We start from the raw sequence: 27,411 nt of genomic DNA, 5'->3' as shown, positions 1-27,411 counted from the left end.
TCAATGACTGTCCCCACTGGCCTTAAAAATATCATAATGCTTGTAGGGCAGAGCGGGGAAGCTCAGGTTCAGGACTCGGAACAGAGTTTGAACCCCAGACTGTTGAGTATAAGAAAAATGAAGCTGGTTATTTAACCTCCTAAAGCCTTTCAGCCCCAACTTCCTCATCTAAAAATGGGACAGTGAATGACTGACTACTTTGGTGAGATGAATGCAAAGCCCTGAGATAAGTGTCTGGATTTTGGGGGCTGAGGAGAGAATAACTTTTGACATTTGAAATTCACAGTATTTCTAGTCTTCCTAAACTTACTCATTCATTCACAAAAAATTTATTAGGTACCTTCTTTTTTTTTTTTAAGATTTCATTTATTTATTTTTAGAAAGGGAAGGGAGGGAGAAAGAGAGAGAGAGAGAAACATCAATGTGCGGTTGCTGGGGGCAGTGGCCTGCAACCCAGGCATGCGCTCTGACTGGGAATCGAACCTGTGATACTTTGGTTCGCAGCCCGTGCTCAATCCACTGAGCTATGCCAGCCAGGAGCTATTAGGTACCTTCTATAGCTACACATTGTTCTACATTCTGGAGATACAATAGTGGACCAGATAGACAATACCAGATAGCCAGTGGGTGCTGATGGCCCTGAGGGGACACAAAATGAAGTTGGTTTTATATGTGTTAGAAAAACTGCAAAGTAGACTCTGCCACTGCTAAGGGCATGAACTACTGCAAAGGAGCATTGCTAGGATGACATTCAGAATCAAAAGACAAACAAGAAGCAAGTCCTTCTCTTTCCTCCAACCTTTAAACTCCCTCTAGTGCCCCCTGTTGACAGAGTCTAACAGAGAGCCAGCTAGCAAAGCAGAAAGGAGATTTGCATCAACAGCCCCAACATCACAAAGCAAAGCATGAAGGGTAGGTTTGAGTCTTAAAGACAGTATCTTAATAACTGACATAGCTACTGAGGAAGCTATGCCACCTGGCTTCCTTTGGTCTCAAGTCCAGATGAGTGGGTCTCAGTCTATCTCTGCAAGTTTGGAAAGAACACTTTCCAACTACTGCTTAGAATTTTAAACCTTTTATTGCAGAACACCAACTACTCAAAACAGTGCATACCTGTGTGGTCTCTTTTATTTTTCCAAGGAAACATCTCTCTGTAAGTTTGTTCATTCTAAAGTGTTTTTATATTACAATAAATTGCTAGAATGGCAGGTGAGGAAAGGAGAAAGGAGTGAGAGATTCAGAAGGTAAGAGTGGGGAAATTTGGGAAATGGCAGCTGAGAACTTTGGGAGGAGAAATAAGTTTTACCAAGAGGAATGAAAACACTAGTCTTATCCATCTCCCTACAAAATCTACAATAAAATTTGCATCACTCATAAATGTGTTGTGGACTTGGATTTTATTATTACCATTATCATCATCATTATTAGAATAGGTAATTCATACAACGGTACAGAAGACCAAAGGACAAAAGAACGTATAATAATTATCTTTCTTCTACCAGTACCTCCCAAGCAATGAAGAAAAAACACGACAGCAGATGTATTGTGTCAGGGCCAATTTTCGGGATACAAAACCCATCTGATTAGCATGAGCAGAATTGTTGTAGGTGTTCAGTTCTGTACCAGATTCATTGGGAAGGTGAACAAAACAGAATCTAGGCTGAGTTTCCAGGAACACCTCCCAAAGCCTCAACACAGAATTAGGCCACCAGTAAAGCATCTGTTCCTCTCAGAGTCAGGAAAGTGCCGACTGCTTAAATGCTCCACATTTGTCACAGTCTTCACCAAGGTGAGGGCCAGACATGGCACCTCTGCTACAATTGCTGTAGGAAAATCAAATATGCTCTCCTCTCTCCTCGCCAGAACAGATGGCAAAGAGCAGCCTCCAAAACACTGAATCCCACTTTGCCTTCTAAATATTAAATGTCAAACAGAAGTGCAAGTGCAAGAGCATCTGTGCAATGTAGCTGTCAGTCTCCCCACTTCTGAAAAGAATTGGAATGGGTGCTCAGGGAGCCTCTATACCAGACCTGCCACAGCAGAAACCCTCTACACAAGAGCAAACATACGAAAGTTTCTAAAAATAAAAACTGTATGGTACTAGCAGACAGAAAAATAGGGCAAAAAAAAAAAACCCAGAATCCAGAAAAACATTCATGGATATATGAACATTTAGTAAAAGATAAATATAGCATTTCAAAGCAGTGGAGAAAATATAAGCTATTCCATTAAATTGGTATTGGAACAACAGGTTAACCATTGTAATACAACTGTAAAGCTACAGCATCCACACACCACACACAGAAAGAAATTCCAGATGTAGTTAATAGCTAAATGTTAAAAATTAAAACTACGATAAGATAATTGCCAATGTATAACCTATCATCCTAAATGATGGTAAGTACCAGGAAGCAGGGACAAAGCTTTGTCTTGATACATCTTCTATGCCTAACTCTGAATCTCGTGCACACCAAGCCTTCAGTGATGAATGGAAGGAAGGAAGGAAGGAAGAAAGGAAGGAAGGAGGGAAGGAAGGAAGGAAGGAAGGCTATTAGAGCACTAGAGGAAAAGGGGGATCATATGAGCCACATGAAATCAGGAAAATAGAAAGCAGGCTCCAGGAATTGCAGAAGTATACCTGGATTGTGTTATACGGATGTGGGCAGGAAGGTGGCAGGTGACAAATGTTGAAAATAGAAGATGCAAAACTGTTACTAGGGTTTTGAGTGTCAGGCTAAGATAGCTGAACTCATGCTTTAGAGAGCAGAAAGCCACAGGAAGTTGAGAAACAGGGAAGGGCTGAGATCAGAACTGTGCTTTAAGGATACTAACCCGACATTGAGAATATCTTTTTTTTAAATATATTCACTTTATATCAGAAATCTTCTTTGCCTTAACCCAAAAGAACTGGTTTTCAAAAGAATTGATCTTATGGTGTGGATTTGAGCAGCCCTGATAAACATTCCTTTTTCTAAAATAGTACAAACCATCTGTGTGACACAGAGATAGCCAATATACATATGAAAAAAATGCTAAATGTCACTAACCATCAGAAAAATGCAAATTAAAACCACAACAAGATATCATCTCAAACCTACCAGAATGGCTACCACCAATATATGAACAAACAACAAGCGCTGGTGAGGATGTGGAGGAGAGGGAACCCTTATGCACTGCTGGTGGGAACGCAGACTGGTGCAGCCGCTGTGGAAAACAGTATGAAGCTTCCTCAAAAATTTAAAAATGGAACTGCCTTTTGACAGTGGATCGCTGTCACTTCTAGGAATATATCCTCAGAATCCCAAAACACCAATTCGAAAGAATATATGCACCACTATGTTCATAGCTGTGTTAATTACAATACCCAAGATTTGGAAGCAGCCCAAGTGCCCAACAGTAGATGAGTGGATAAAAAAGCTATGGTACATTTACACAATGGAACACTACACAGCAACAAAAAAAAAAAGGAGGAACTCTTACCTTTTAGGACAGCATGGATGGACCTGGAGATAACTATGCTAAGTGGAATAAGCCAGTTAGTGAAAGACAAACACCTCACTTAAGATCTCACTTATACACAGAATCTAATGAGCAAAATAAAATAAAATGGTGAACAAAATAGAAACAAAGTCATGGACACATGGAACAGACCGACAGATGTCAGAGGAGAGGGAGGAGGGGGCACTGGGACTAGCCAAAGAATGTGTATGCATAACCCACAGACACAGACAGCAGTGTGGTGGCCTGAAGGAAGGATGGGCGAGCACTGGGTAGAGATGGGTAAAGGGGGAAAAATTGGGACATCTGTAATAGTGTAAATAATAAAGTTAAAAACAAATAAATAAAACAGTTTAAACCTACGTGCGTCTACATCAGCCTTGAGTAAAGTGTTCTGCAGTTTTTTTCTTTCAATCAATTAGTCCTTATGCTCCTCCACAAGCCAGCAGCTGCATTATTTTGATGCAACACCCTGAAATTAACTCTGAGCCCCCCCCACCCAAGGACTCGCCTGCAGTTACCAGCAAATGCTCACCCAGAGCAGGGGGTGTCACTAGTGACTGACTGGTCTATGAGATTCTCTTATAAGGCAAGATTTGCTGATAGAAGTTCCAGTCTTTTTTTTTTTACTAGAAATATTTTTTAAATGATACATTCATCATAAGAGAAATTATCTTTTAATGTTATGAAAAACATTTTACTACTTGATAAGCAATTAAATACAAAGAATAAATCAATACTAAAAATTAGACCATCATCCTTTGACAACCACATATTATTTAATTTGTCCGCCAGAAGCTGGTTTCTATGACAATGAGCGTGTACTAAATCAACAAGCGATCATTTTAGACCATTTTAGATAATAGTTGTATCTTCAAATGGTAAAGTTGTACAAGTAAACATTAAAATTAAACATGCAAGTTCAATTAATATTTTGTTTTTAATAACATTTATTTTCTCTAATTTCCCAAACATGTGCTGATTAGAGAAATAAATAGCGAAGAACACAAGTCCAGTAAGACAGTATTACTGACCCATCTGGTATGAAAAGAGATCATGAAAACTTTGATTCTGCCCAGATGGGCTTCTGGAATTGTCTTTTTAGACATTGTAGGTTCAATAATCAACATTTTAGAAAATAAATGGATTATTCATTTTCCCATTGCTTGATATTTTGGCAAACCATCCTTTTTTTTTTTTAATTTTCTTTTAATTGTTGTTCAAGTACAGTTCTCTGCCTTTTACCCCCATCCCAGCCCACCCCCCAGCCCTCCCTTCCTCCCTCCCATTTCCACCCCTCTTGTTACTGTCCATGTGTCCTTTATACTTGTTCCTGCAAACCCTTACCCTTTTCCACTGAAATTCCCTCCCCTCTACCCTTTTCCAAAGTCCATCCCTAGGTCGAGTGAGGGCACAAAGGATGCAGTTTCCCCGCTCTCCATGCTTTTCTAAGAGTCCAGGCTGTGAGGAAAGCACTGTAGCAGTCTGGGAGTCAGCCGGGTGAATAGATGCTGTCCCAGAAAGTACCAGGATGCTGTTCACCCTATGACAAGTGAGTTTGCTTGGAGCTTTGCTAAACCTTGGCGTAAACATCGTACTTAAATTACAGAATGCATATCTCCATCTGGTCTGGAATGATCATTCTTTAACAATCAACACATAAAATCCTCATAGACCTACCCACAAGCCTGCATAAATCTCTGTCCAGATTGGTTAATTGATATTCACAAACGTTATTAAGTTCTCTTGAAAAGAGAGCTCTTTCTGGTCCTGTTGGTTTATTAGGGTCAAGTTTGCACTGGGTATTTGGTTTATCAGCATTTCTACAACTTCCATTTTTCCACACATTTAATTTATATGCACATAAATATATATAGGTCATTTTTAAAGATTCATATCTGTAAGAAGGTTGCAAATATTTTTAAAAAATAGTCCAGTTAACACTGTATAATTGGAGAGCAAATATCTATTATTTCATTTATCCTGAAAAATCTTTAATTCTAATGCCTACTCTAGGTAAGCATTTGCCTTTTTTTTTTTTCTGGCCTTCCCAGTATTCACTGTATAAACAACTAATAACTGCTTTGCTGACATCTTAGCTTCCTTCATTTTCATTTTTCAAGTAGAAGAATGTTTTGAAACTCAAATACTTTATTGCATCTTTCCGTGAAAATGTGAAGCAGGTAGGCTTTGCCTCCCCCCCCCCCCCGCCGGGGAGAAACATGCGTATTCCCAATCTGAACTCAAGCAGGAACTAAGTTTTGTTCACATCTCAATTCCGTCAATATTCTCTGTAAGCCACAGAGTCCTTTGAAACATAAATTCTCTTACCAAATGCCTTGTTCCAAGAGAAAGTTTGTAAGCTGTAATTCTGACCTCAGTCATAAAAAAGCTGTTTATTCCACGGAAGCATCAACAGAATATAGAACAAGATGTCTCTTTTGGTTCCCACAAGGTAATTTTGTTTAATGTAACTTTCTAGATCAGCCACTCATGATATTTAAAAAACTGTACATGACATCAATTTTTTTATCCATCACTTTAGATTACTTGTGCCTATCATATCCTCTACTGTACTCTCCTTATACCAAAGCATATGAAATGCTTGAATGAAGTGGTTTACAATTTTGGTAGGAATGGGTATTCTAATTCATGACAAATGGCATCTTACAGTATGAGAGTTCATACACCATGCTAAGACTATACCACCAGGACTCAAATCCTCAGCAGTACCCCAGAGCATCAGGCAGGTGCTGCAGAGACAACCTGAAAAGGAATGTTCAACCACATCACCACTGAAGCTTTTTTTTTAATTTTTTTATTGACTTTATTGGAGTAACATTGGTTAATGAAATTATATAGGTTTCAGGTGTACAATTCTGTAAGATATCATCTGTATATTGTACTGTGTGTTCACCACCCCGAAGTTGTCTCCTTCCATCACCATTCATCCTCTCTTTACCCTCCTCTACCTCCTCCACTGCCCTTTCTTTCTGATGATCAGCATACTGCTGCCTATGTCTACACCACTGCAGCTCCGAACTCACAGCTCTATTCTTCCAGAACAGTTGACACCCGGTATTGTTAAGCTCACTGCTCACAGAGGCTGAAGTCAGTTGGATGCTCTTATCTATAGTACTGACTCTTCCACCAACAGTTTAGTTTCATGGGTGTTCCTCTTTGGCCTCAGCAAAATAATGAAGCACTGATGAGCAAATATACAACCCCATAAACCATAGCCAGATGCAAAGATTGCAAATATTCCACAGCCACTTTAAACTTGCCTTTGGTGCTCAAATAAGCAAGAATAAAAGAGATCCAGACCATGAAAAAGACCAGCATCCCAAAGGTGATGCATTTTCTTTCCTAGTAACTATCAGGCAACCAGAAAGCCACAATTGTTGTAAGAAAGCATAGCAAGGGCAGAAAGACATCAATTCCAAAGATAAAGCATAAAAATTCTATAGAATCTTCATCACATTCCAGAATGATCTTTACATTTTGACCTTCCATGTTCTTGTACACCCTTGGGGGTTTCAATAGTAAGTAGGCTGTGCATACTCCAATCTCAACCAGAACAGAGATTAGCACAATGATTTTCCAATAAAGGGGGCAGATGGATATAATTCGGGTTTTGGATTTGGAAATTCTATAGGCTAAAAACAATGAAACAGTCTTTCCAAGAATGCAAGACAGGCACAAAGACAGGCCCAGAGCCAGAGTGACCTGGCGGGCCATGCAGGACCAGTTGTGTGACTGGCTAATGAAAAGCATGGAAGACAGCAGCGTGATGACAAGAGAAACCTGAATGAGAAAGCGCAGCTCCGGGCATTGGCGTTCACCAGTGGGGCGTGCCCGTACGTCACATACACAGCTGTGAAGGCCAAAACCACAAGCGTCCCAAAGATGGAGAGAATGACAAGAGTAAGCCCCAGGGCCTCATCATAAGCAAGGAATTCCACTTCTTGCAGCACACACTCACTCTTTTGTTCATTTCACTGATATTCTTCACCACATTCATTACACTCTCTTTGACCTAAGAACAAAAAACAGAGGACTGACTGCAAGGAAATCCAACCGACCCCCTTTGGTGCTGACTAGCCCAGAGCAGCCAAAGGCCTGGTGAGATCCCTTTACAAAGACTCCATAATCTCTCCAAAAACGCAGTGAGAAAATGGTCTTGGAGTGTGCAGCTAACATTATATATTGAGAATTATTTTCACTCTTGGAAATTCAGTCTCCCTTCTCTGTTTCAGCCCTTCCTGCATGGGCTTTGTGCAGAGTCATACCTTTTTCTTCCTCTTCCAATTATTTAATTGTGTGTATCCTCATAAGCCCCAGAAAAATTCACAAAGTATTTCCCGTATATGAGAAAATTAAAGCTACCAATGTGAAATAATCAAAAGGATTATGACAGGGATAAGACTGATTAAAATGTGAGTGTTTTCAGTCTTCCATTTGACGCCACTCCTACCTACTGAAGAGAACTTGGTCTTTGCCTGCTCTGCTCTGCCCTCCAGAGGCACCCTCTGGACGCGGATTAGAGAGAAGTAGCGAAGTCCTGAGAACAAGAAGGGAAACAGAAATAACAACCATGTTGACTAAGGTTGAGGAAACGTTTGGGGCATTTAGCTGGGCAAAGGATCTAAGGGAGAATATTGTGAAATATAAAAAAGTTCTTTGAGATAAAGTTGTGGTAGATTAGGAAAGAGAGCTCTTCCACATTCTTTGAAAGATGCAGATACAGACTGGAATTCCCTTTCTATTGCTCTGGCTGCTGGACTGGCCTTCTCCTGATGTGACTGTGCAGGGACTGGGCCACAGGGGGAACAAGGGATTATTCAGGTGACATTATGCTTGTCTTCCATTTGGGGAAATTTTAATTTTTAAAAATGTTCTTTTAAACAAATGTTTATTGAGTGCCTTTTGACAAAAAGGCAAGTATAGTTTGTATTATCTTTAACAAAAGGTAGAGATTAAAATAAGCCTCCTCTGGCATGCTTCATAAGGCTAAATATACCATGCCCAACTAAAATTCTGGTCATGAAGAGCAACACACTCAGCAGGTGTAGTGAAGAATTCATGGGGCAATAGCCACTGGACTCCTCGGTCCCACAAACCTACATAATGATGGTTTTAAGTCAATTGTCTTTAGGGATGGAATTCTTGATCTTATAGTTCCAAATTAGAAATAATTTAGTAAAACAGAGTTAAAATTCATTTATTTTTCCATCTACTATTTTTCATAATTAATGTTTAATATATTTCAGAAACCAAAATAACTTTAAATACTTTTTATGAATTCATTTATTCATAGTTCACATTTTAAAAAAATGTCCTCTAGCCCTGGCTGGTGTAGCCTAGTGGATTGAGTGCCAGACTGTGAACCAAAGGGTCGCTGGTTCTATTCCCAATCAGGGCACATGCCGGGTTGTGGGCCAGGTCCCCAGTGTGGGGGCATGAGAGGCAACTGCACATTGATGTTTCTCTCCTTCTCTTTCTCTTCCCCCTCTCTAAAAATAAATAATTTTTTAATTGTCAGAATAAGTTTCCTCTCAAATTCATGGATGCGGGTCTTTTTCCCAGCTGTTTCAGCTTTAGAACTAAATCCCGGTATTTTTTTTTTCAGACCGCACAGAACATCCAACAGTCTGATGGACTATAATGATATTCGTTATAAGTTGTTCATACCTATTTTCATAGCAGCTTCCCAAGAATCTTTTGCCAAAGCATGTTTAACCTAACTGCATTTTTATGTCAATGAAAAAAATGACCATCTGTACCTGGTTCCCGTGAACACGTGTCCACCAGCACCTGGGACAGCGTCAAAGCAGCACATTGGTTCCCCTGATGAATCCTCTTCCGGGTCCCGGACGGCACACATCGGTGCACACGGCACACATCCATGCACACGGCACACACCCGTGCACACGGCACACATCCGTGCATGCCGAATAGGGAAGCTAACAAAGGCAAAAATGGCGCATGTATTTGTCATCACCACTTGTGATGCCAAGCGAGCTCCTGTCTGGTTTTCTGTGGAAGTCTCGTGATATCTTGGGAAACCCAGGACAGCTGGGCAAGGACAACAGATACGGGGCATAACAACATGAACTGCCCAAGGAGGAATTTTGCTAAAAAGTCAGTCATGAGGTTGATTCTGCATAGGCTAAGCTACTGCTAAAGCTAGCTCTTTCCAACTTCAGGGACTCAAACTAGACTCTGTGCCCCTGGAACTCTGCGGAGGGGACAATTTGACAAATTTGTTCCTGTTTGGGAGGGGCTTGTGACCCCAAAATTATCTTGAGAGCCTGAAAAAGATTTCTTCTCACAACGTCGTCCCAGGATAATCTGAAAGCCAAGGAAGGATGCATCATAGCAGAAAAGAAAATGAAAGATCTGTTCCGTGGGAATAACTGGCACACCAAACAGGAAGAACGCACAAGGCACAGCCCCGGGCTGATTTCTCACAAAACGTGTAGACATCTCAATGGCCCACGCAGGTGCCCTTGACATTCTCCAGGGGCATGCCCCTGGAGCCCCAGTGCAAACACAATGTCTGTAAATCCGTTTACAATGGGATGTAAATGAAGGGCTTCCCATTTAAAAGGGAGATAAGATGTATTTTCTTTTTATTTTTATTGAATTTATTGGGGTGACATTAGTTAATGAAATTGTATGGGTTTCAGGGCATGCTTCTATAATCTACCATCTGTATATTAGAAAAGATTTATTTTGGAAAGTGAATAATCACATTTATATTTATTTTAGAAATCGGAATTTTCTCATGTAAAATCTGAATTGTGTAACAATGCGACATACTAGAAATCTCTGAGTTCAGTTATGGTGTGTAACATTACTAAAATATATATATTAGTACTATACACGATAGATAGGCTTCTTACAAGATGTGCGTGTCTGTGTCTCTGCAGAATGAACCGGATTTCCTCTCCCCTGACACAGTCTTCTGAAAAGAGCGCTCAGAACGATGAGTGGAGGCCTTTTGTTTCATCTCTCAGTATCCCTTCCCTTCTCCACTCCCATCATCTAGTTTTCAACCTAAATCAGGTCATGACTCTCCTGTGTCAAGGGTCTCCTGTGGTCCCTCTTTTCACTCAGTGGAAAAGCCAAAGTCCTTTACTATCCAATAAGCCCTGCGTGACCCCCTTCTCTTCCTCTTCTACTATCCCCGCCCCCTTTCTCTCATTCTTTCCAGCTACTCTGGCTTTTTGGGTGTTCTTCCAAAAAGCCAAGCACGGCCCTGCCCTCGAGGCTTAGAAGTTGCAGTGCCCTCTGCCTGACATGCTCTTGCCGAGATAATGCAGGAATTCGTGTCCTCATAGCTTTTATTCCAATGTGCCCCCAGGAGGCCTTTTTCACCACATTATGTGAAATTGCAACACTCACACCGGTACTCTCTAGCTCAGCCTCTGCTGTTTTTTTCTCTGTAACATTATCACCCTTTAAGATAATATATAATTTATCTACTTATCTTGTTTATTTCCTATTTGCTCCCACTTAAACGTTAGCTCCATTAGACAGGGATTTGTTCTGGTTCGTACACTGACGCACTCCCAGTTCCTAGAACAGTGTCAAGCACATATGATACTGTACTGATAAGTATTTGCTCACTCACTTCATTAGTTAGGTTGTAAGTGCTCTGAGGACAGCGGGTTCTTCTGTAATGCTGAACACAGAGGTGAACTCTTAGTAGGTGCTTCGCAAATTGGTGTTGAACTGCATTTCAACCAATTTTATTATGCAAATATATCCCCAATTTCAATAAAGAAAATGAGAAAAATAATATTACTATGCTCTAATGAAGCAATATTAAAATAGAAATATATTATTACACTTTATTATTTTTCCATCAATTTTTAGTAGAAGGAGCAGTCTATGTATTTTTGTATGTACAAGCGGTAACAACTTCTACTTTTTTTAATGTTAAACAGTATATTGAATATCTACTACATGCCTAGTATTAGGAATACAAAAGTTTCAGGCTCCACTCAGCGAGAGGGCTCTGGGCCACAGAAGATGGTTTATAGTTTGGGTCTGGGGCAGCTCTGTCTTTCTGCAGTGACAGAAGTTTTAGGTATCTGTGCTGCCCGATATGGTAGCCCCTAGCCACATATGACAGCCCCTAGCCACATATGACTGTTGAGCACTTGAAATGCAGCTAAGGTGACTAAGGAACTGCATTTTTAACTTTATTTAATTTTAATTAATTTAAATTTTAAAAGCTACCTGTAACTAGGGGCTACTGTATTGGGCAGCAGCTCTAGGTCAAAAATAAAATGCCCCTACAGTGGCAAACACTAATAAGGTTTTTATCTTTATATCCTGTCATTAGTATTCAAATGCTGCTTAAGAGTGGGCCAAGAGAAAAGTAGTGTGCATGTATGCATGTGGGTGTGTGCTTTTGTGAGCATGTGTGAGTTTATATATGTTTAGCTACCCAGGGAAAGCAAAAAGAAAAAAAAAGATTAAGAGATTTAAAAAAAAAACGTTCTCCTAGGTGTCTGGCACAGCATGGCAGCTCAGAAATCCTAATTCCCTTGCCACTTTTCTGTGGAACCTTTCCCAGCATAATTTGAAAGACTGTAGGTCTAAGCCCTCGGGTCAAAAGGGCCACACAATTAGAGGGGAGATAAATAAAAAACAATATGGTAAAAAGACACATGCCCTTTAAAAAAATGCTATTTAGGCAGCAAATTTAAAATGCTGGCTATCCTGACACTCACTTTCAGCTAGTGCTCAAGCTCATGCTCTCTCTCTCTCTCTCCCCCTCTCTCTCTCTCTCTCACTGGTTCCTTTATTTTGAGATTCACGTGGAAGATTAAATTGCCAATGTTTTTCCACCACCCTATCATCTTACTGTAACCCACAGGTCACCCTGTAGTAAACACTAAACTAGAATATCAAAAGCACTATAATCCTACTCTCCTACAACTAATATTTCATTAAAGGTAAAAAGTTCAGCTGTCTGGTTTCTTCTTAACTTCTGGTTAGTGATCAGGCTTCTTCCTGGCTTTCCCCAACACATCTCTGGGTGTTGTCTCTACATTGTATACCCAGAGGACCCCCATCTTTAGCACACCAACCACCTCTCAGTCCTACATGTCAAGATCTGCTTTTGCAAAATAAACAAACAAACAAAATAGAAACAAACTCACAGAGAATAGACTGATGATTGCCAGAGGGAAGGGGGGTTGGAGGACTGAGTGGAAAAGGTGAATGGATGAAAAAGTACAAATTGGTAGCTGCAAAATAATCACGGGGATGTTCAGTACAGCCTAGGGAATATAGTCAATAATATTGTAATAACTATGTATGGTGCCAGGTGGGTACTGGAAATATCGAGGGGGAGTCACTCTATAAAGCATGTGATTTTCTAAACACTACGCTGAACACCTGAAACTAATACAAAATAATATTGAATGTCAACTGTAATCGAAAAATAATTTTTGAAAAAGGAAAGCTCTCCTGTTGGTATAAGAAGAGAAGGAATAAAATTGTAATAATAGCTTATAAATGTCTAATCATTGCATTGTTTACTGGAAACTAATATAATATTGTATGTCAACTGTAATTAAAAAAGAAAAATATTTTTTAAAATAAATTCTAGCCCTGGCTGGCATAGCTCAGTGGATTGAGCGCGGGCTGCGAACCAAAGTGTCCCAGGTTCGATTCCCAGCCAGGGTACATTCCTGGGTTGCAGGCCATAACCCCCAGAAACCGCACATTGATGTTTCTCTCTCTCTCTCTCTCTCTCTCTCTCTCTCTCTCTCTCTCCCTCCCTCCCTTCTCTCTCTAAAAATAAATAAATAAAATCTTTTTTAAAAATAAAAAAATTAATTCTAAATATTAAATAATTAAAAATAAAATATTCTAAACAAACAAGTTCAATAATTAATAATAAATAATAAAATAATTAATTTAGTATTAATAATGAATCTATGACATAACAGCTTTTTATCTAGGGTAAATACTTTATATCCAAAACCAATATATTTAACCCACAGGCCTTATTTCTGCTACCTGTCAGAAAATTTTTAAAAACAATACTTTCTTAGGATTTTTAAAGCTTATTAAACTCATCTTTCTCTCCTATACCTCTCAACAAAAGTGTTTTGAGTGACACATGAAAGCTTATTGACATGCATGTGTGACCATACATGTATGAGGTAGCTAGTGTTCCCACCTCAAATTATATTATGAATTGGTAAACTTCCTTCCCATTCTTTGACCGTGGAAATACAGCAGAAGAAAAAGGGAGGGAAGAAATGAAATCTCTCTAGAACTACTGTCTGAGAGAGTAGGAGGGACCTCTGGGTTGCCCCAGGGAAATGGTAGCTGGTAAACTGTGCATCACTATATACATCCTCTGAAAAAGATCATACATAGTTTTAAAATTTTAAAAAACCATCTATGACCTGCAACTGCAGCATCATAAAGAGCCTGAGAATATCATTAACTTTATACAGAGACCAGCACAAATACTGCCCCCTTTTTATTACAAAATCCTTTATTACAAAATCATAAGCATGTAATTCTGTAACATAACAACATCACATTCAAGCATACCATATGACATTTAGGTGAAATGAAATGTTCAAATTGCTGCCCATCTCATGAGAGACATTCACACACCCTAGAAACCATGCTCAAGCAAGTCTTACTTCTGACAGACCCTGTAGTATTTGTAAGTAAAAATATACCCACTAAATTCCAGCAAAACCATCTCTAGAGTCCCCTGCTCATACCTGGATGTGTGGGAAATGAGAGAAGTCCAGGAAAACTGTCAGGGAAGAGGAAGAGTGAGCAGAGAACCTAAGGTTTATGGAGAGCAGACAAAATCAGCCCTGGAAAGAAAATGCCCATCCCACATTAAAACAGGTCCAAAGTCTTGTAGAGACAACACTGGCTATAGGGAAAGTTCTTGCAAGTAGGACTCATGGGGACAGTTTCAGGAAGGGACCAGAAGGTGCAGAGAGGGAGAAGTGCCTTTTGAAGATGTGGTAGAGAGGGAAAGAAGAAAAAGGGGAATTTAAGAAATCCTGCAGAAACAAACTGCTGTTCATTTGACTAACAAAGGAAGGCAGTGAAATAGGGACTTGTAAGACACTCAAAATTCTCATCCTTGGCCATAGAAATAACCTACAAATTGTGCTGTGATAGAGGTTTACTATAGGTAAAAAACACAAAATGAAAATCAAAACATTCCAGCAGATTAAGATTCCCCTCCAAAACAAATGCACACGTGATTGGCCAGAAGAATACTATAGCGCAGCATGTTAAATAAATATACCAGCATTACAGTTAAATATTCTCAGAAGAGCATTTGGAGATGAGCAGGAATACCTGACTCGAAATAAATCAGATATTTAAAATGAAAAACATAAATGGATATAAAACTAGAAGAAATTTTTAAAAGTTTATTTTTCTCAGAAAAGAAACTTAAACGATAACAAAATTGTTTTAGATATTATGATAAAAGTTATAAGGAATTAAAAAATTATTCTATTTGAATAAAAATTTAATATGGGGCATTGAAGAAAGTAAGGAAACAACCAAGGGAGTGAGGATGTGATAAAGACAAAGGCAAAAATTACCAGAGAGAAAGTTGAACAAAATGGAAGACAAAGGGAATCAAATACTCTGAAGAAAACATAATAGAATTAATACTTAAAACTATAATCCAAGAAAATGTCCCCAAAACAAAAGATCTGAATCTATATATAGAAAATATATGTGCTGTACTTGGGAAAATTGACTCAGAATAATCAACTCTAGGTGTCTAATATTTCCAAATGCCTGAAACAATACGGAAATGCAATTCTCTGCATATGTAAACAAAATAAGATGTCAGAGTAACTAACCTCTGATGATTGGGTGTTCCAAAATACGGTCACATCCTTTTTCATCACAAGTTCAAACTCAGAGTCAGTGAATATATATTCTCCAACCTTCAGAAGCAATCTCCCCATTGTCATCTAATTGCCAGTTTAGAACATCATAGTATCCAGTCCATAGTATCCAAAATGGAGATGAAAATTTTCATCAATTTCATTCTCCTCAATTTTCATCAATTTTCATCAATTTCTCTTCTCATTCCATTATGAGTAGTAAACTTAAGTGTCTTCAAATAGTATGTGAACTACAAAACAAGAGGGGAAACAACAGAGAGAAAAGCAATTTGTAAAAATTTGCCTAGAAAACAGATTCTATAAAGAAAACAATCTCAAAAGTAATCCAAGTCATGAGATTGGATATTTTTTTGTTTTTCTCTCTCTTAACTGTCTAATATGACAACCTCTAGCCACATGTGACAATTAAAACCTGAAAGTGGCTGGCCAAGTCAGAGAAAGACAAGTGCCACATGACTTCACTCATATGGGGAATCTAAAACTGAATTAACAAGCAAAACGAGACAGGCTCATAGATAGAGAGCAGGCTGACAGCTCTAGGGTGGAGGATTAGAGAGGGAGGGATTGAGCAAAAAGGAAAAAAGATTTGTGAACAAGGACAACATTATGGTGATAGCAGTGGGGAGGGAGGTATCAGGGGACTGAATGGTGATGGAAAAAAATAAAATTAATAATCATTTAAAAAATAAATAAAATTAATTTTTCCTGTTTCAAAAAGAAAAAGAGGAAAGATGAAGGAAGGGAGGAAGGGGCTGGTCAAATTGAGATGGGCTCTAAGTATAGAATACAAACTGGATTTGCAAAGTTTTAGTTCAAAGAAAATGAAATTCTCATTAATAATTTCATGTTAATATTTTATATTATTATATTATGACCACACGTTAAACTATTATTGGGCTTCATATAAAAGATAATTAAATTTCGCCCTGGCTGGTGTAGCTCAGTGGATTGAGCGCAGGCTGCAACGCAGGTTCGATTCCCAGTCAGGGCACATGCCTGGGTTACAGGCCATGGCCCCCAGCAACCTCACATTGATGTCTCTCTCTCTTTCTCCCTCCCTTCCCTCTCTAAAAATGGATGAACAAAAATCTTAAAAAAAAAGATAATTAAATTTAATTTAATCTGTCTCTTTTCATTCCTTTAATTTGGTTACTAGAAAAATTTTAATTACCTGTGTGGCTCATATATTTCCATGGGACAGCTCTGATCTATACTAAGGCAAAGTGGTGCCTAATATTTCCTAATGCCCCCATATCTAGGGAAGAAGGATATGTTGACTTGTCTCTTAGATTTCTTTCACTTACAGGTACCAGTCTACCCTGTTACCACCATTCTCTTCCCTAAAGGTCAGGTGCTAGAGACGTGAAGAGCAACAAAATCCATTCCCTACTCTTGTCACATTATTAAAAGAGATAGAAAACTAAATGCAATTGGAATCGATCTAGAAATAAAAATACAAATGAAGATGCAGTGGTTCCAGTTATTGTGGGCTTGTGGGAGTGACAAGCAATTAAGAGTTGCTGGAGAATACAGTGCTGAGGGTCCCAAAAGAAGTGGTAAAGTCAGAGGTGCTGACAGGGCGCAGAGCACGGGGTGGGGGCTGACAGTGCCAGGCCAGGGATGCCCGTGCTTCATGCTTTCCGGGAGGAGGGGACAAACTGAAGGATGTACACAGAGGGGCACTCTGATTAGGTGTGCATCTTGGTGAGATCATTCGCACTACTGCGTCCCAAAATAAATTTCTGGGACATCAGACCTGAGACAGGAGATATGAAAGCTGCATTTTCAAGATGACACCCGATAATCTCACCTCCAGGCCTCATGCCCTTGCGTGCGCCTCCCATCTGCATAAAGACTACACATTTCTGTTTCCCTTGCAGCTAGACATGAGCGTGCAACTAAATTCTGCCTAATGGAATGTCAGGGGAATTGTGTGTAATTTCCAAGAAATATCCTTAAATGGAGAGATGTACACATCTTTGTCCTTTCTTAATCCTTGTGGTTAAAGCGCAGACATGATGGTGAAGCCCACATAGCCACTTGAAAGTGTAAGGTGAATCCACATATTGAGGACAGTGAGATGAAGAAGTGGTAGGAACTTGGATCCATAAGCCACTTTTTCAGTCTTAGAATGCTAATCTCTAGTCCTGACTAGTGTGGCTACGTGGATTGGGTGGCATCCTGCAAAGCTTTTGCCAGTTCAGTTCTCGGTCAGAGCACATGACTGGGTTGCAGGTTTGGTCCCTGGCCAGGGCATGTACACAGAAAAAAAAAAAATGCCTATCTTGTTTAATGCATTATTTTGGGGGGTATTCTTTCCTGGAGTCACAATAAACCTAATAATAACTCTTTGTTAACAAATGAGAACTTAAAAATGCCCATTTAGGTCACACAAGAAAGCCATTCTTTTCAGTGAGCATGGGACAAAATCATGTGTATCACATACAAAAGCAAATCAAAGGTTTTATTAGTATGCATTCTTTTCTCAAACTATATCACGAAATAAAACAAAAACAACAGCTTACCTCCCAAGGTTCAAAGTCAGGTACACATGCACAGTGGTTTCCTGTCATATACAGCCCATGTCCTTCTCCACACCGACTTAGACCATCCAAGGTGTAAGCCAGAGAATAGACAGCTTGCTTGACATTGTTTATAATTCTTAGCTGAGACACATCCAGATAAGCATTTTTAAGATCCTCCAACGTCTCCTCTCCAGTACAGAATGTATCAGGCATGGCATACAACCTGTCCCCTTTACCAGTCATATTCACTCTGTGGTCAGTGCTGTGTGGAACAATACTATCGCAGCAAGTACAGTTGAAAGCAGTTTGCCAAAATTCAATGGTCAGAACATCCTTTGGATCCATGACAGGATGAATATCATGAAGAAATTCTTTTAAACCTGGTATATCGGCTCTTGGTATTTCAAATCCAATGCTTCCACCTAAATATGGGAAGTATCCAGGCTTCGCTCACTGTCCACATTCTGCCAGGTATGTTACAGTAAACCATTTCTAGCATGAAAGGACTAAGTTCAGTATCAGATGCATAAAGTACAATGACTCTGGCAGTGGATTTCTTTATAGCATCAATAGCTTTTTGTGTTTTCTTATTGGAATAGACTTTGGGGAAGGTTTCAGAGAATGTGATACAGAGGTTGGCATGCTCCATTTTTTCCTTAAAAGTTTGTACTCCAAGCCCTGGCTGGTGTAGCTCAGTGGATGGAGTGCAGGCCTTCAAGCCAAAGGGTTGCTGGTTCGATTCCCAGTCAGGGCACATGCCTAGGTTGTGGGCCAGATCCCCAGTGGGGGGTGTGCGAGAGGCAGCCACACAATGATGTTTTTCTCCCTCTCTTTCTGTCTCTGAAAAATAAATAAACAAAATCTTAAAAAAAAAGAGGTTACCTGTAGCATCGGTGGTGCCTCTGATTAGTGCACTAGAGCCAATTGTTAAATATTCTGGAATTCTATGAATGATTTGTTACAAACTCAATATCTTGAAGTTGGCCATATGGGAGTATTTACATCACAGGAATAAGGGAGCCCTACAAATCAGAGCTTTAAAAAAATTATAGTCCATATTTTCCACAATCATCATCAGCTGCAATTGTGCTGACCCAGACCCAACCAAAGTGTTGGATAAGACTTACCAAGGCCTCCAGCTGGAACTTATCACTGGCTACTGTATGAAGATAAGATAGAAGCTGATATTTGTCACTAAGCATTGAGGAGGTAGAAGCATAACCCACCTACAGTTGAAAATATGCATGCAGTTATTAGAAAGCAATAACACAATCTCAAATTACACAATCTCCGAATATTTTTATTGGTGAGGGACAGAATTTAACAGTTCTTCTCCCTTTATTCTCATGTCCTTCCATCAACAAAAAGATTTCTGCTCTTCTCCCTACTCAGTGGGTGGGGACTATTGAGGGAACACTTTGGGCTTCCTTATCCACCTTTTCCCATCTCACCCAAGGGAGGTGGAAGAGCTAATTATTGAGATAATTAGCATTCATTGCACCACTTTTCACAGGTGGGCTCACCGCATTCATTCACCCGCCCTTTCATCTCTCCTCTCCTGAGACTAGGTGTGTGAGCTGAGCCACCCAGACTTCCTCAGATCTAACTCATCTCTCCCTCCCCTCTTTCTCTCTCTCTTTCTCCCTCTCTCTCTCCATAACTACTTTCCCTCCTTCTCTCCCCTCAACTTTCTTTGCTTCTCTCTGCCAGGACTGTTGAATGTTTAGGTTACAAAACTCAGACTGAGAAAGGTGGTAGGAAGCACCACTTCAATCTCAGGTCTAAGTCACGTTCGGCCAAGTTACTGGAAGTCCTCATTTTATAGGTACTGCCTAGATAAATATAGAAGCATTTTTTTTCTTACGCCAGTGATCCCTGTGTGTATGTGTCACCAGTGAGAACTTAAGGATTCAGTAGCATGACTTCCTGACAGTCTTACATGCATTTCTGCTGCACTTTACTCTCACTTTCCCTGATACTACCGTGAAGAACTTAGGTCACATTCTCCCCTAACCCGCCCCATTCCCACTCCATGTTATTAAATCATACACCACCTCCAATAGGACCTCCTATGTTATAACTCCACAGTTTCATGACTATCGATTCTTTCACAAGTGACATAATAGTCCTATTTTCTTGTTTCTCTACCCTTTGTCCTATTCCTATTCCTTTGGCTGAAGTTGACATTCTTTGGAAACTCATAAGCAGCAACATCAGGCAAGTCATATATAGGGGGATCTCATTTAGGATGCAGAGACACCTGATTTGTAATTCTGGCTGCATAATTAGTATAAGATTATGGCCAAGTCACTTGAAACTTCTGACCCTCAGTTTCCCTACAAGTAAAATCTGAGTAATGATATCTATATCTCAAGCATATTAAGTATGCTTAATATATATTCAGTATATTATAAAGAATAATATACTTGTTATATAAAATACATGTTATGTATTTTAATGATTTGATATACTCAGTACCTTAAGTGAAACAACAAATGTAAAAGTGTTGAATAAAAGATTTCTTTTACCTTTCCTGCAGATTTACATCAAGGATTTAAATGGGGAATCTATATTCAGAGGCCTCTGGCCGGTGCCTGGGTGACAGGTGTCTGGTGGAAGGCAGAGCTCACAGCAGCCGCAGTCTGAGCTGCAATAGTTCCACACCCACGGCATCAGCTGTACCACCCAGCCCCTCCTCTTGGTTCTATTTCTCAGTGTTTTCCTGCTGCTTCTGCAATTTGAATTGGCAGGCCTCTAAAAAATACTATGCTATGTAAATGCCCCTTTTCACAATTATTTCAAATCCTCCCAGTACTTGGTAATACAAATAAGCTTAATTATCATTCATATTCATAAATCTTGACTATTGATACTATAATGAGCCATCCATAGAAATTGTAGAACTTTATATTTTCTTAATAACCCATTCTTCCTACTATTATCTATTCTGAAGTTAAAACATGTCACTGTCTCTGAATTTAAAACAATCCATAAAGTTATCCTTCTAACACTCTAGCTGTCTTATAAAATTTCCAGGCTCATTTCTATAGGGAACCTATCTTCATGGAATGGCAAATGTAGCTCAGCCCTATGGGAAAGGCCATAGGCGTGTGGTGGCACTCAGGACACCAAACCCACGGATCGGCTCTCCCAATGGGAAACCAGGCCTGCATTATACCTGGGCTGCTTTGTGACTTGCTCTTTCTAAAACTCCCTTACCCTGAGTCGAGGCAGCAAATGCTTACTGTATACCTTTAAAGTAACTTCCTGAAGTCTGCTAATTCTCCCAAGGACTGAAGTGTAACCAGACCAATTACTCTTATCGTTCCCCTGCATTTGCAACATTTTTTCCATGTTAATCTGTAAGAAGTAGTCAGTAACATCCCTTCCATTGCTATCTGTTAAAAGTAATTACCTAAAGCAAAGCTAAGTATAACGAATGAAAACCTCCTTTGATGTACATATGCTATTAATAAAAGCCTGTCAAAGCAAGGGTCAGGGTGCTCTCCCCTTGAGAGAGTGGCTGTGCCATCCCTTTTCCTCCACAGGACTTTGGTGGTCCACGTGAAATTGTCTCGTCTCATCTACAATGCTGAAGACACTGCGGGCCGGTGTCTGTGTCACATTTCAGTATGTTAGAGTATAGAACAAAAAGGGTCATTAACAATAAGCATTAATACAGACAAGAAACAAAATGCATTGTGTATACCACAATCAACCAACCAACCAAGCAGTATTTCCTCATCACCTACTCTGGGCTTCACCCCCTGCTACAGTATGTAGTGCCTAGTGAGACGTTAACATACTAATCATTAGATCACAGCCCCCAGCCAGAAATGAAGGAGGAATCCAAAGGAATGTAGAGGAGTCTGAAGCCACCTCCACATAGGCACCAAGTCACACTTGCTGAGGCAGGATCCAGCTCAGTAATCAGGAGCAGCCGCATCACCACCATCCCTGTTTGTCTCTGCAACTTATCCCAGCTCACCTGAGCTCCTTGCTATTTGCTATAATGTCCACAAACAGAGCTGTGTTTCTTTACCAATTAGTACCTAGCACAACAACCTGAGGTACCTGAGGTGTATAATACAGCCCAGGAACTCCTGAAGAAGCCGTCGTTAAGGACGATCCACTTGCTCCAACAGTTCCTGCCAGAAATGCTCCAGTACTGTTTCCGAAGTTGGGCTTGTTTTCTTCCTGCCCCATAAGGACTACGAAAGCTGCTTTCACAGACTTGGGTATACCGAAACACAGTTCAAAGACCTGATAGCCCAAAGTGATGATGGGTAAAATGCCCTTTTCGGTAATCTCCTCGATCGTGTGAATCATGGTTTTCATAAGGCAGAACCCCCTAAAGTTAAACCTGAAAAGGACATAGCTTTTGTAAGGCTCTTTGGGGTAGACCTTTGTGGGGAGGGGAAGCAGATCTTAGTCAGGGTTGGTGTGAAGAGCATTTTGCCAAGATATCAGCAGGCACTGCACTTGGCTGAGCATGTTAGTATTTCACAAGTGATGCTGCAAACTCTAAGGCTTCATGTATGAATCATATGACTTATTGATTGGTTTGGGTTGTGAAGTACCTTTTGGGACATTGCCTTGCTTCATATATTTTTCATAAGATGTAATCTCCCTATCCAAACTGCTGATTATCTCTTTTCACAAAAATATTCTTACAGTCTCAATTCTCTCCACCACCCACACCCAATAGTCCCTCAAAATACATTCTCCATTCATTGGAAGTTCCCGGTGCCATGTGACTCTCCAGCCCCTCCTCCTTGTTTCCTGTAGGTCTCTCTTGTTTTCTTCTGGGCACTAATAATAATAATAAAAGTTATGTTAATACATAAAAATACTAATGCTAGGAGTAGTATATCAAAGCTGCACATAAAATTTATATAGACTATGTATACCATGACTCAGAAGTAATTATTTTTCCTGCCATGATTTGATGGTTGAGAGATTTTTGCATTAAAAAAGGTCTTCTTCTTACCATTCTCACATATAATCACGAAAAAGATGCCTCTTTCTTTCCATTCCCTAGCCATTAAAGAGGAAAATATTTCTCTTGCAGTCTCTCACCACACTTTTTTTATTTCTTCTCTATAAGAATATAATTATTCTAGTCCTAACTCTTTCTTCACAGTTTTAACCAAACTTTAACCTATCTGAAAGCAAAGACTTCAAGATTTTTTCTCTTAATATCTTCCTTGTCTATAGTATCAAATTCCATGTCTTCTACTCAATACATATTTTTAATTAAATGTGTAACAGCAAATAGCAGATTAGACATCTTCTCCACATCTTTTTAATTAATTAGTTTAGCTGAGATTTGTTTTTCATTTAATATGCAGTTATTCAGTTCCACTGGTGCTAGACCTATAAATACAATGGTGAATTAGCTAGACACTGCAATGTTGAAGTGGAGGAAGAGAAAAATAGCCAAGTGATGCATCAATTGATTTTGAAAAAACAGTAATGGGGTAGCCACAGAGACCATGAGATACAAAATAGAGGCACCTCATCCTGGAGGATTGAACAGCTGGGGCTTGAAGGGTGACAGAAACAGGAGATGAGTGCTGCAGGCAGAGAGGAGAGTGTGTGTGCAGGCAGGACACAGAGCGGACCCGAGACACTCCAGCAGTGGAAGGTCGGTATGTTTGGAGGGTAGAGTACAAGTGCACATGGCCCCGGGAAGGGGAGCCCAGAAAACCAGGAGGTGCCAGAGCGTGAAGGGCTTCATCGTCCTAAGGTAGTTGGTGTCCACACTTACACAGGTGGTGATACAAATTCAAGTGCACATTTTCAAATAATTGCAGCAATATTTTTTTAAAGGTAATATAGCATTACATTGCAAGAGCTGGAAAATTATTCACCTGCTTTGAATGAATAATTCTACTCCTGAGAATTTATCTGAACAGACTGTTCTTCCCAAGGGAAAAAGCTATGCATGTCCCAAATGGTTCATCAAAAAATTATTTAGAATATTGAAAAACTGGAAAGAACTTACATGCTCAATGATAGTCAACCAGGGCACATTGACTTGATGGAAACATTTTCTATCATTAAAAAGCTATAATTAGTGAAATTACACGGCAGCATGCTTATAATATTAAGTGAAACAGACCTTATGCAAAGGTGCTCCCATATTATAATTAAAACCACATGTAAATTATGTGGACATTTGGATAAGTATCAACAAGGAAAAACATTTCATGAGCACAGTAGAACCACTGGAAGGGTGGGGTCTGGCATGCTTCTCTTCCATTCATTGATTCTCGTTATCATATTGACAGCATTGCTACACAATGTATACCTTTTTGTCCCCAGAAAATTTTTCTAAATTTTAAATTTGTTTAGATCAACCAAAACAAAAATCAAAATACTCCTTTTCCTTCCATTTCATTATCTTCTCTGCTCTGAATAACACTGTCAAAATAATAGAATAGCTTCCTACCCAGTAAAATTTAGCTGATGGATAAACACAACTAGCATACTGTTTAAACGGTGGGTTTCAAATGAGACTCCTCCAAACCCCAGGCTGAATTTCTAGATCGCTTCTAGGAAAAGGTTAATGATGCCAAAATGAAATTCTGTGTGGTTAGACCCTGAACCCCACCTAGGTCAGGCCTTCTGCAAGGGCTCTCCCACTGGGAGAGGCACATCACGTGGAGGAACATGAAGAGGTTTGGAGAACTTGGGGTTGGGTACATATAGAGAGAAACTGATGACAGTTATGGGTGGAAATAAATTATATGGGTCTAATTTTAAAAATATATCAAAAAAATTTAAAATATTGAACACTGTTGATTTCCAAAACATGCAGGTATATGTAGGATGGACTGAAATGCTGGGGGAAGTTTTAGCCTCATAATTCATAAAGATGAGTGGTTTGGGTTTCAGCGAAATCAGACTGGGAAACCACCAAATCCCCACAATGAAACCTAGCATTACTGATTCACATTTAGGACAAGGAACTGGCTTTTTGATGCCCTGGACCACATGAAACAAGATCCATACAAGATATCAGGAATCAGAATGTCATCAGATTCCTCAGCAGCAACACTGAAAGTCAGAAGATACTGAAGAAATCTTTTCAAAGACTTCTCAGCCTTCGAGTTAAAGCTAAGATAGAGTGAGCACACGCCACCCTGACTGTCCCAGTGATTCCAGTGAAAATCACTGGACAGACACATAAAGCAACTATCAGACTCCTCTGAAAATTAAGCAAGAACAGGTGGGCTGGGTAGGGAAATCAAAATGCCCCCAGGTGAGTGACTTACTTACTGTTAAAATGGGGTGGACTTCTCACTACTATTTCAAACACAACAGATATGCCAAATTAGTGTTTTAACGAAAGGGTTGAACTTTTATTAAAAACATGTATATTGGCTGTTTCATTTAACCTTGCTACAAAGATAACCTTCAGAAGTTCTGGTGAAGGGTGAAGAACAAATTAAAAGATTCCATTTGCAAAATATTAGTGCACTGTAAAATGACAAACTCCAGTTTTCATTTTATGTCACTAGGGATGAAGTAAAAACTTCTGGGATTATGAACTGACCCCACGATAATGAAGCTGTGAGCGAAAACCCTTCTTACCCCTCTTTCCGTTCATCCACTGTAAAAATATAAAGGATTAGAAGGTCCAGAAAAGAGGCAAGAAGGAAATAACTGCACTCCTTTTCTTTTGCAAACGACATTATCATTTATTCATCACTCATGATATTTCTAACATGTAGCATGAAATATGATCAAAGGAAAATAGTTGTGATAAGTAAACATTTCACTGTGTAAAAAGTTGGTAACAATTTTGCAGCATGCATTTACAGGTATAATTACCACGGAGCATCATGGAAATGCTTACTACAGCATAGAATGTAAAATGCCCAGTAAAAAATTGTGTGCAGGCTATGGTCACAACTATGTACAAATTATGGCTGCATTTGCATAAAGGACTGAAAAAGAATAGAGAAAAGTGAAAAAACTGCTTTGATATTGTAGTGAAATAGTGAATAGCTGTTTTTCTTTTTAATTTCTGGCATGTTTCATGTCTAAAGATCACATGCATGTGTGTTTGTGTGTCCATACAAATACACTTCACACCCAGAAATCCAACCCAGGTTTGCCTTTCTTACAATGGATTAATAGCAAATTCAGATTATCAGTCATGGATCCCATTCTGTGACACGACAATTTTGGGCAGAGGGGAGTAGGGCAAGAGCCTTCCAGCTGAAGGAATCTTGCTGTGCCCCTTAACTCAGAAATAAATCAGTGTTCCCACACTGCATTTTCACTCGAGGAGAGTTCAGTCTAAGAACAATTCATGGTAAAGCCGCACCCCTGCATAATTCTGCATCTGAGCTTCTCAGACCTTCATATATACCTGAGTCAGCTGGAGGTCCTGTCAAAATACAGACTCTGATTCAGCAGACGTGGGACGCAGCCTGAGATTCTATGTCTCTAACAAGCTCCCAGGTGATGTTCCGGTCATCCAAAACCTGTTTTTTCCTTTCTGCGGCATAGGTGTGGGAAAGGACCCACGTGGGCCCGAGCTTTTCTTGTTTTTAAAATATCCTAGAACCTCCACCTTGGAGAAACTGAGGCCCAGAAACAGGAAGTACCTAACCTGAGTCAGATAGTCAGGGCTGATGTCATGGCTCCAGGTGCGGAATCCGACCCCCACAGTCAACACTCCTTCATCCCCCCCAACAGGGAACCGATGTGGAAAGGAGACAAACAAAAATGGCTTACCCTTCACATTTTACTGGTACTGGCTCCGAAACAGACTCATTTGCTGGGATGATCCTGGAGCAAACCAGAAAAAGTCCTTCAATAACAAGCAAGTGATTTTTGGCATCTACATACCCATTCACATCGAACTTGCCCAGCAAACAACAGGTCTGTTCTTTCTCTTTGCCTTCAATGCCCAATTTGGCCCATAAAAAAGGAAGAAATCCTAGAACCAAGCAATACTTCCTGCTGGTCATTTTAAAAAGGTGAGTTCAGGAGAAATGACCAGTATTAAAAGTTTTAGCGGGACACCTCGATGGAGAGTTACAGTAAGTGTGTGCCACATCCTGGGGACTCAGCTGGCCACTATTTGCCACATAATTGTCATGCTTCAGTCAATCACAGAGCTCAAACTCACCTGCGATTTGTGGATCTGCATTAGGAGCTGAGTAATCCGTTTGAAAAGAGCCCCATAAAGATTTCTTTTGTGCTTAACAATAATATATAATAAAATATAGTGTGTTTAGAGTTTAGAAGCACTTCATTTTGCAGAAATTGTCCCTTTCTTGTTAATTGTTCATCAGCCTCAATCATTCTCATTTCCCTTGTGGGAGCTGCTCTAGCCTCAAAGGTGAGGAAAGACATTCTCTTGTATCACAAATATAAAGCTCTTTTTTACAGAAAAAGTCAAGAGGAGAACCCTGGGGGATTTGGACTACAAGAAATCA

The 27,411-nt window shown here is 39.7% G+C and overlaps 1 protein-coding gene across 1 annotated transcript; it reads right to left on the bottom strand.

Annotated features, from left to right (window-relative positions):
* On the bottom strand, positions 1-26,940 carry LOC123826940 (vomeronasal type-2 receptor 1-like). The gene is given in 16 exon segments (XM_045851159.1): positions 1-99; positions 6,471-6,659; positions 6,662-6,759; positions 6,762-7,328; positions 7,331-7,534; positions 7,973-8,059; positions 9,282-9,461; positions 9,831-9,849; positions 15,381-15,474; positions 15,476-15,529; positions 15,582-15,658; positions 17,954-18,392; positions 18,394-18,627; positions 19,010-19,179; positions 22,028-22,316; positions 26,705-26,940. Coding segments are annotated over 16 exon segments (3,036 nt in total).
* Between the last annotated feature and the right edge of the window lie 471 nt (positions 26,941-27,411).

This window comes from Phyllostomus hastatus, unplaced genomic scaffold, assembly GCF_019186645.2.
Source record: "Phyllostomus hastatus isolate PE091 unplaced genomic scaffold, TTU_PhHast_1.1 phas_contig_86, whole genome shotgun sequence".
Taxonomy (NCBI): domain Eukaryota; kingdom Metazoa; phylum Chordata; class Mammalia; order Chiroptera; family Phyllostomidae; genus Phyllostomus; species Phyllostomus hastatus.
This window is presented reverse-complemented; position numbering and strand designations above follow the sequence as displayed.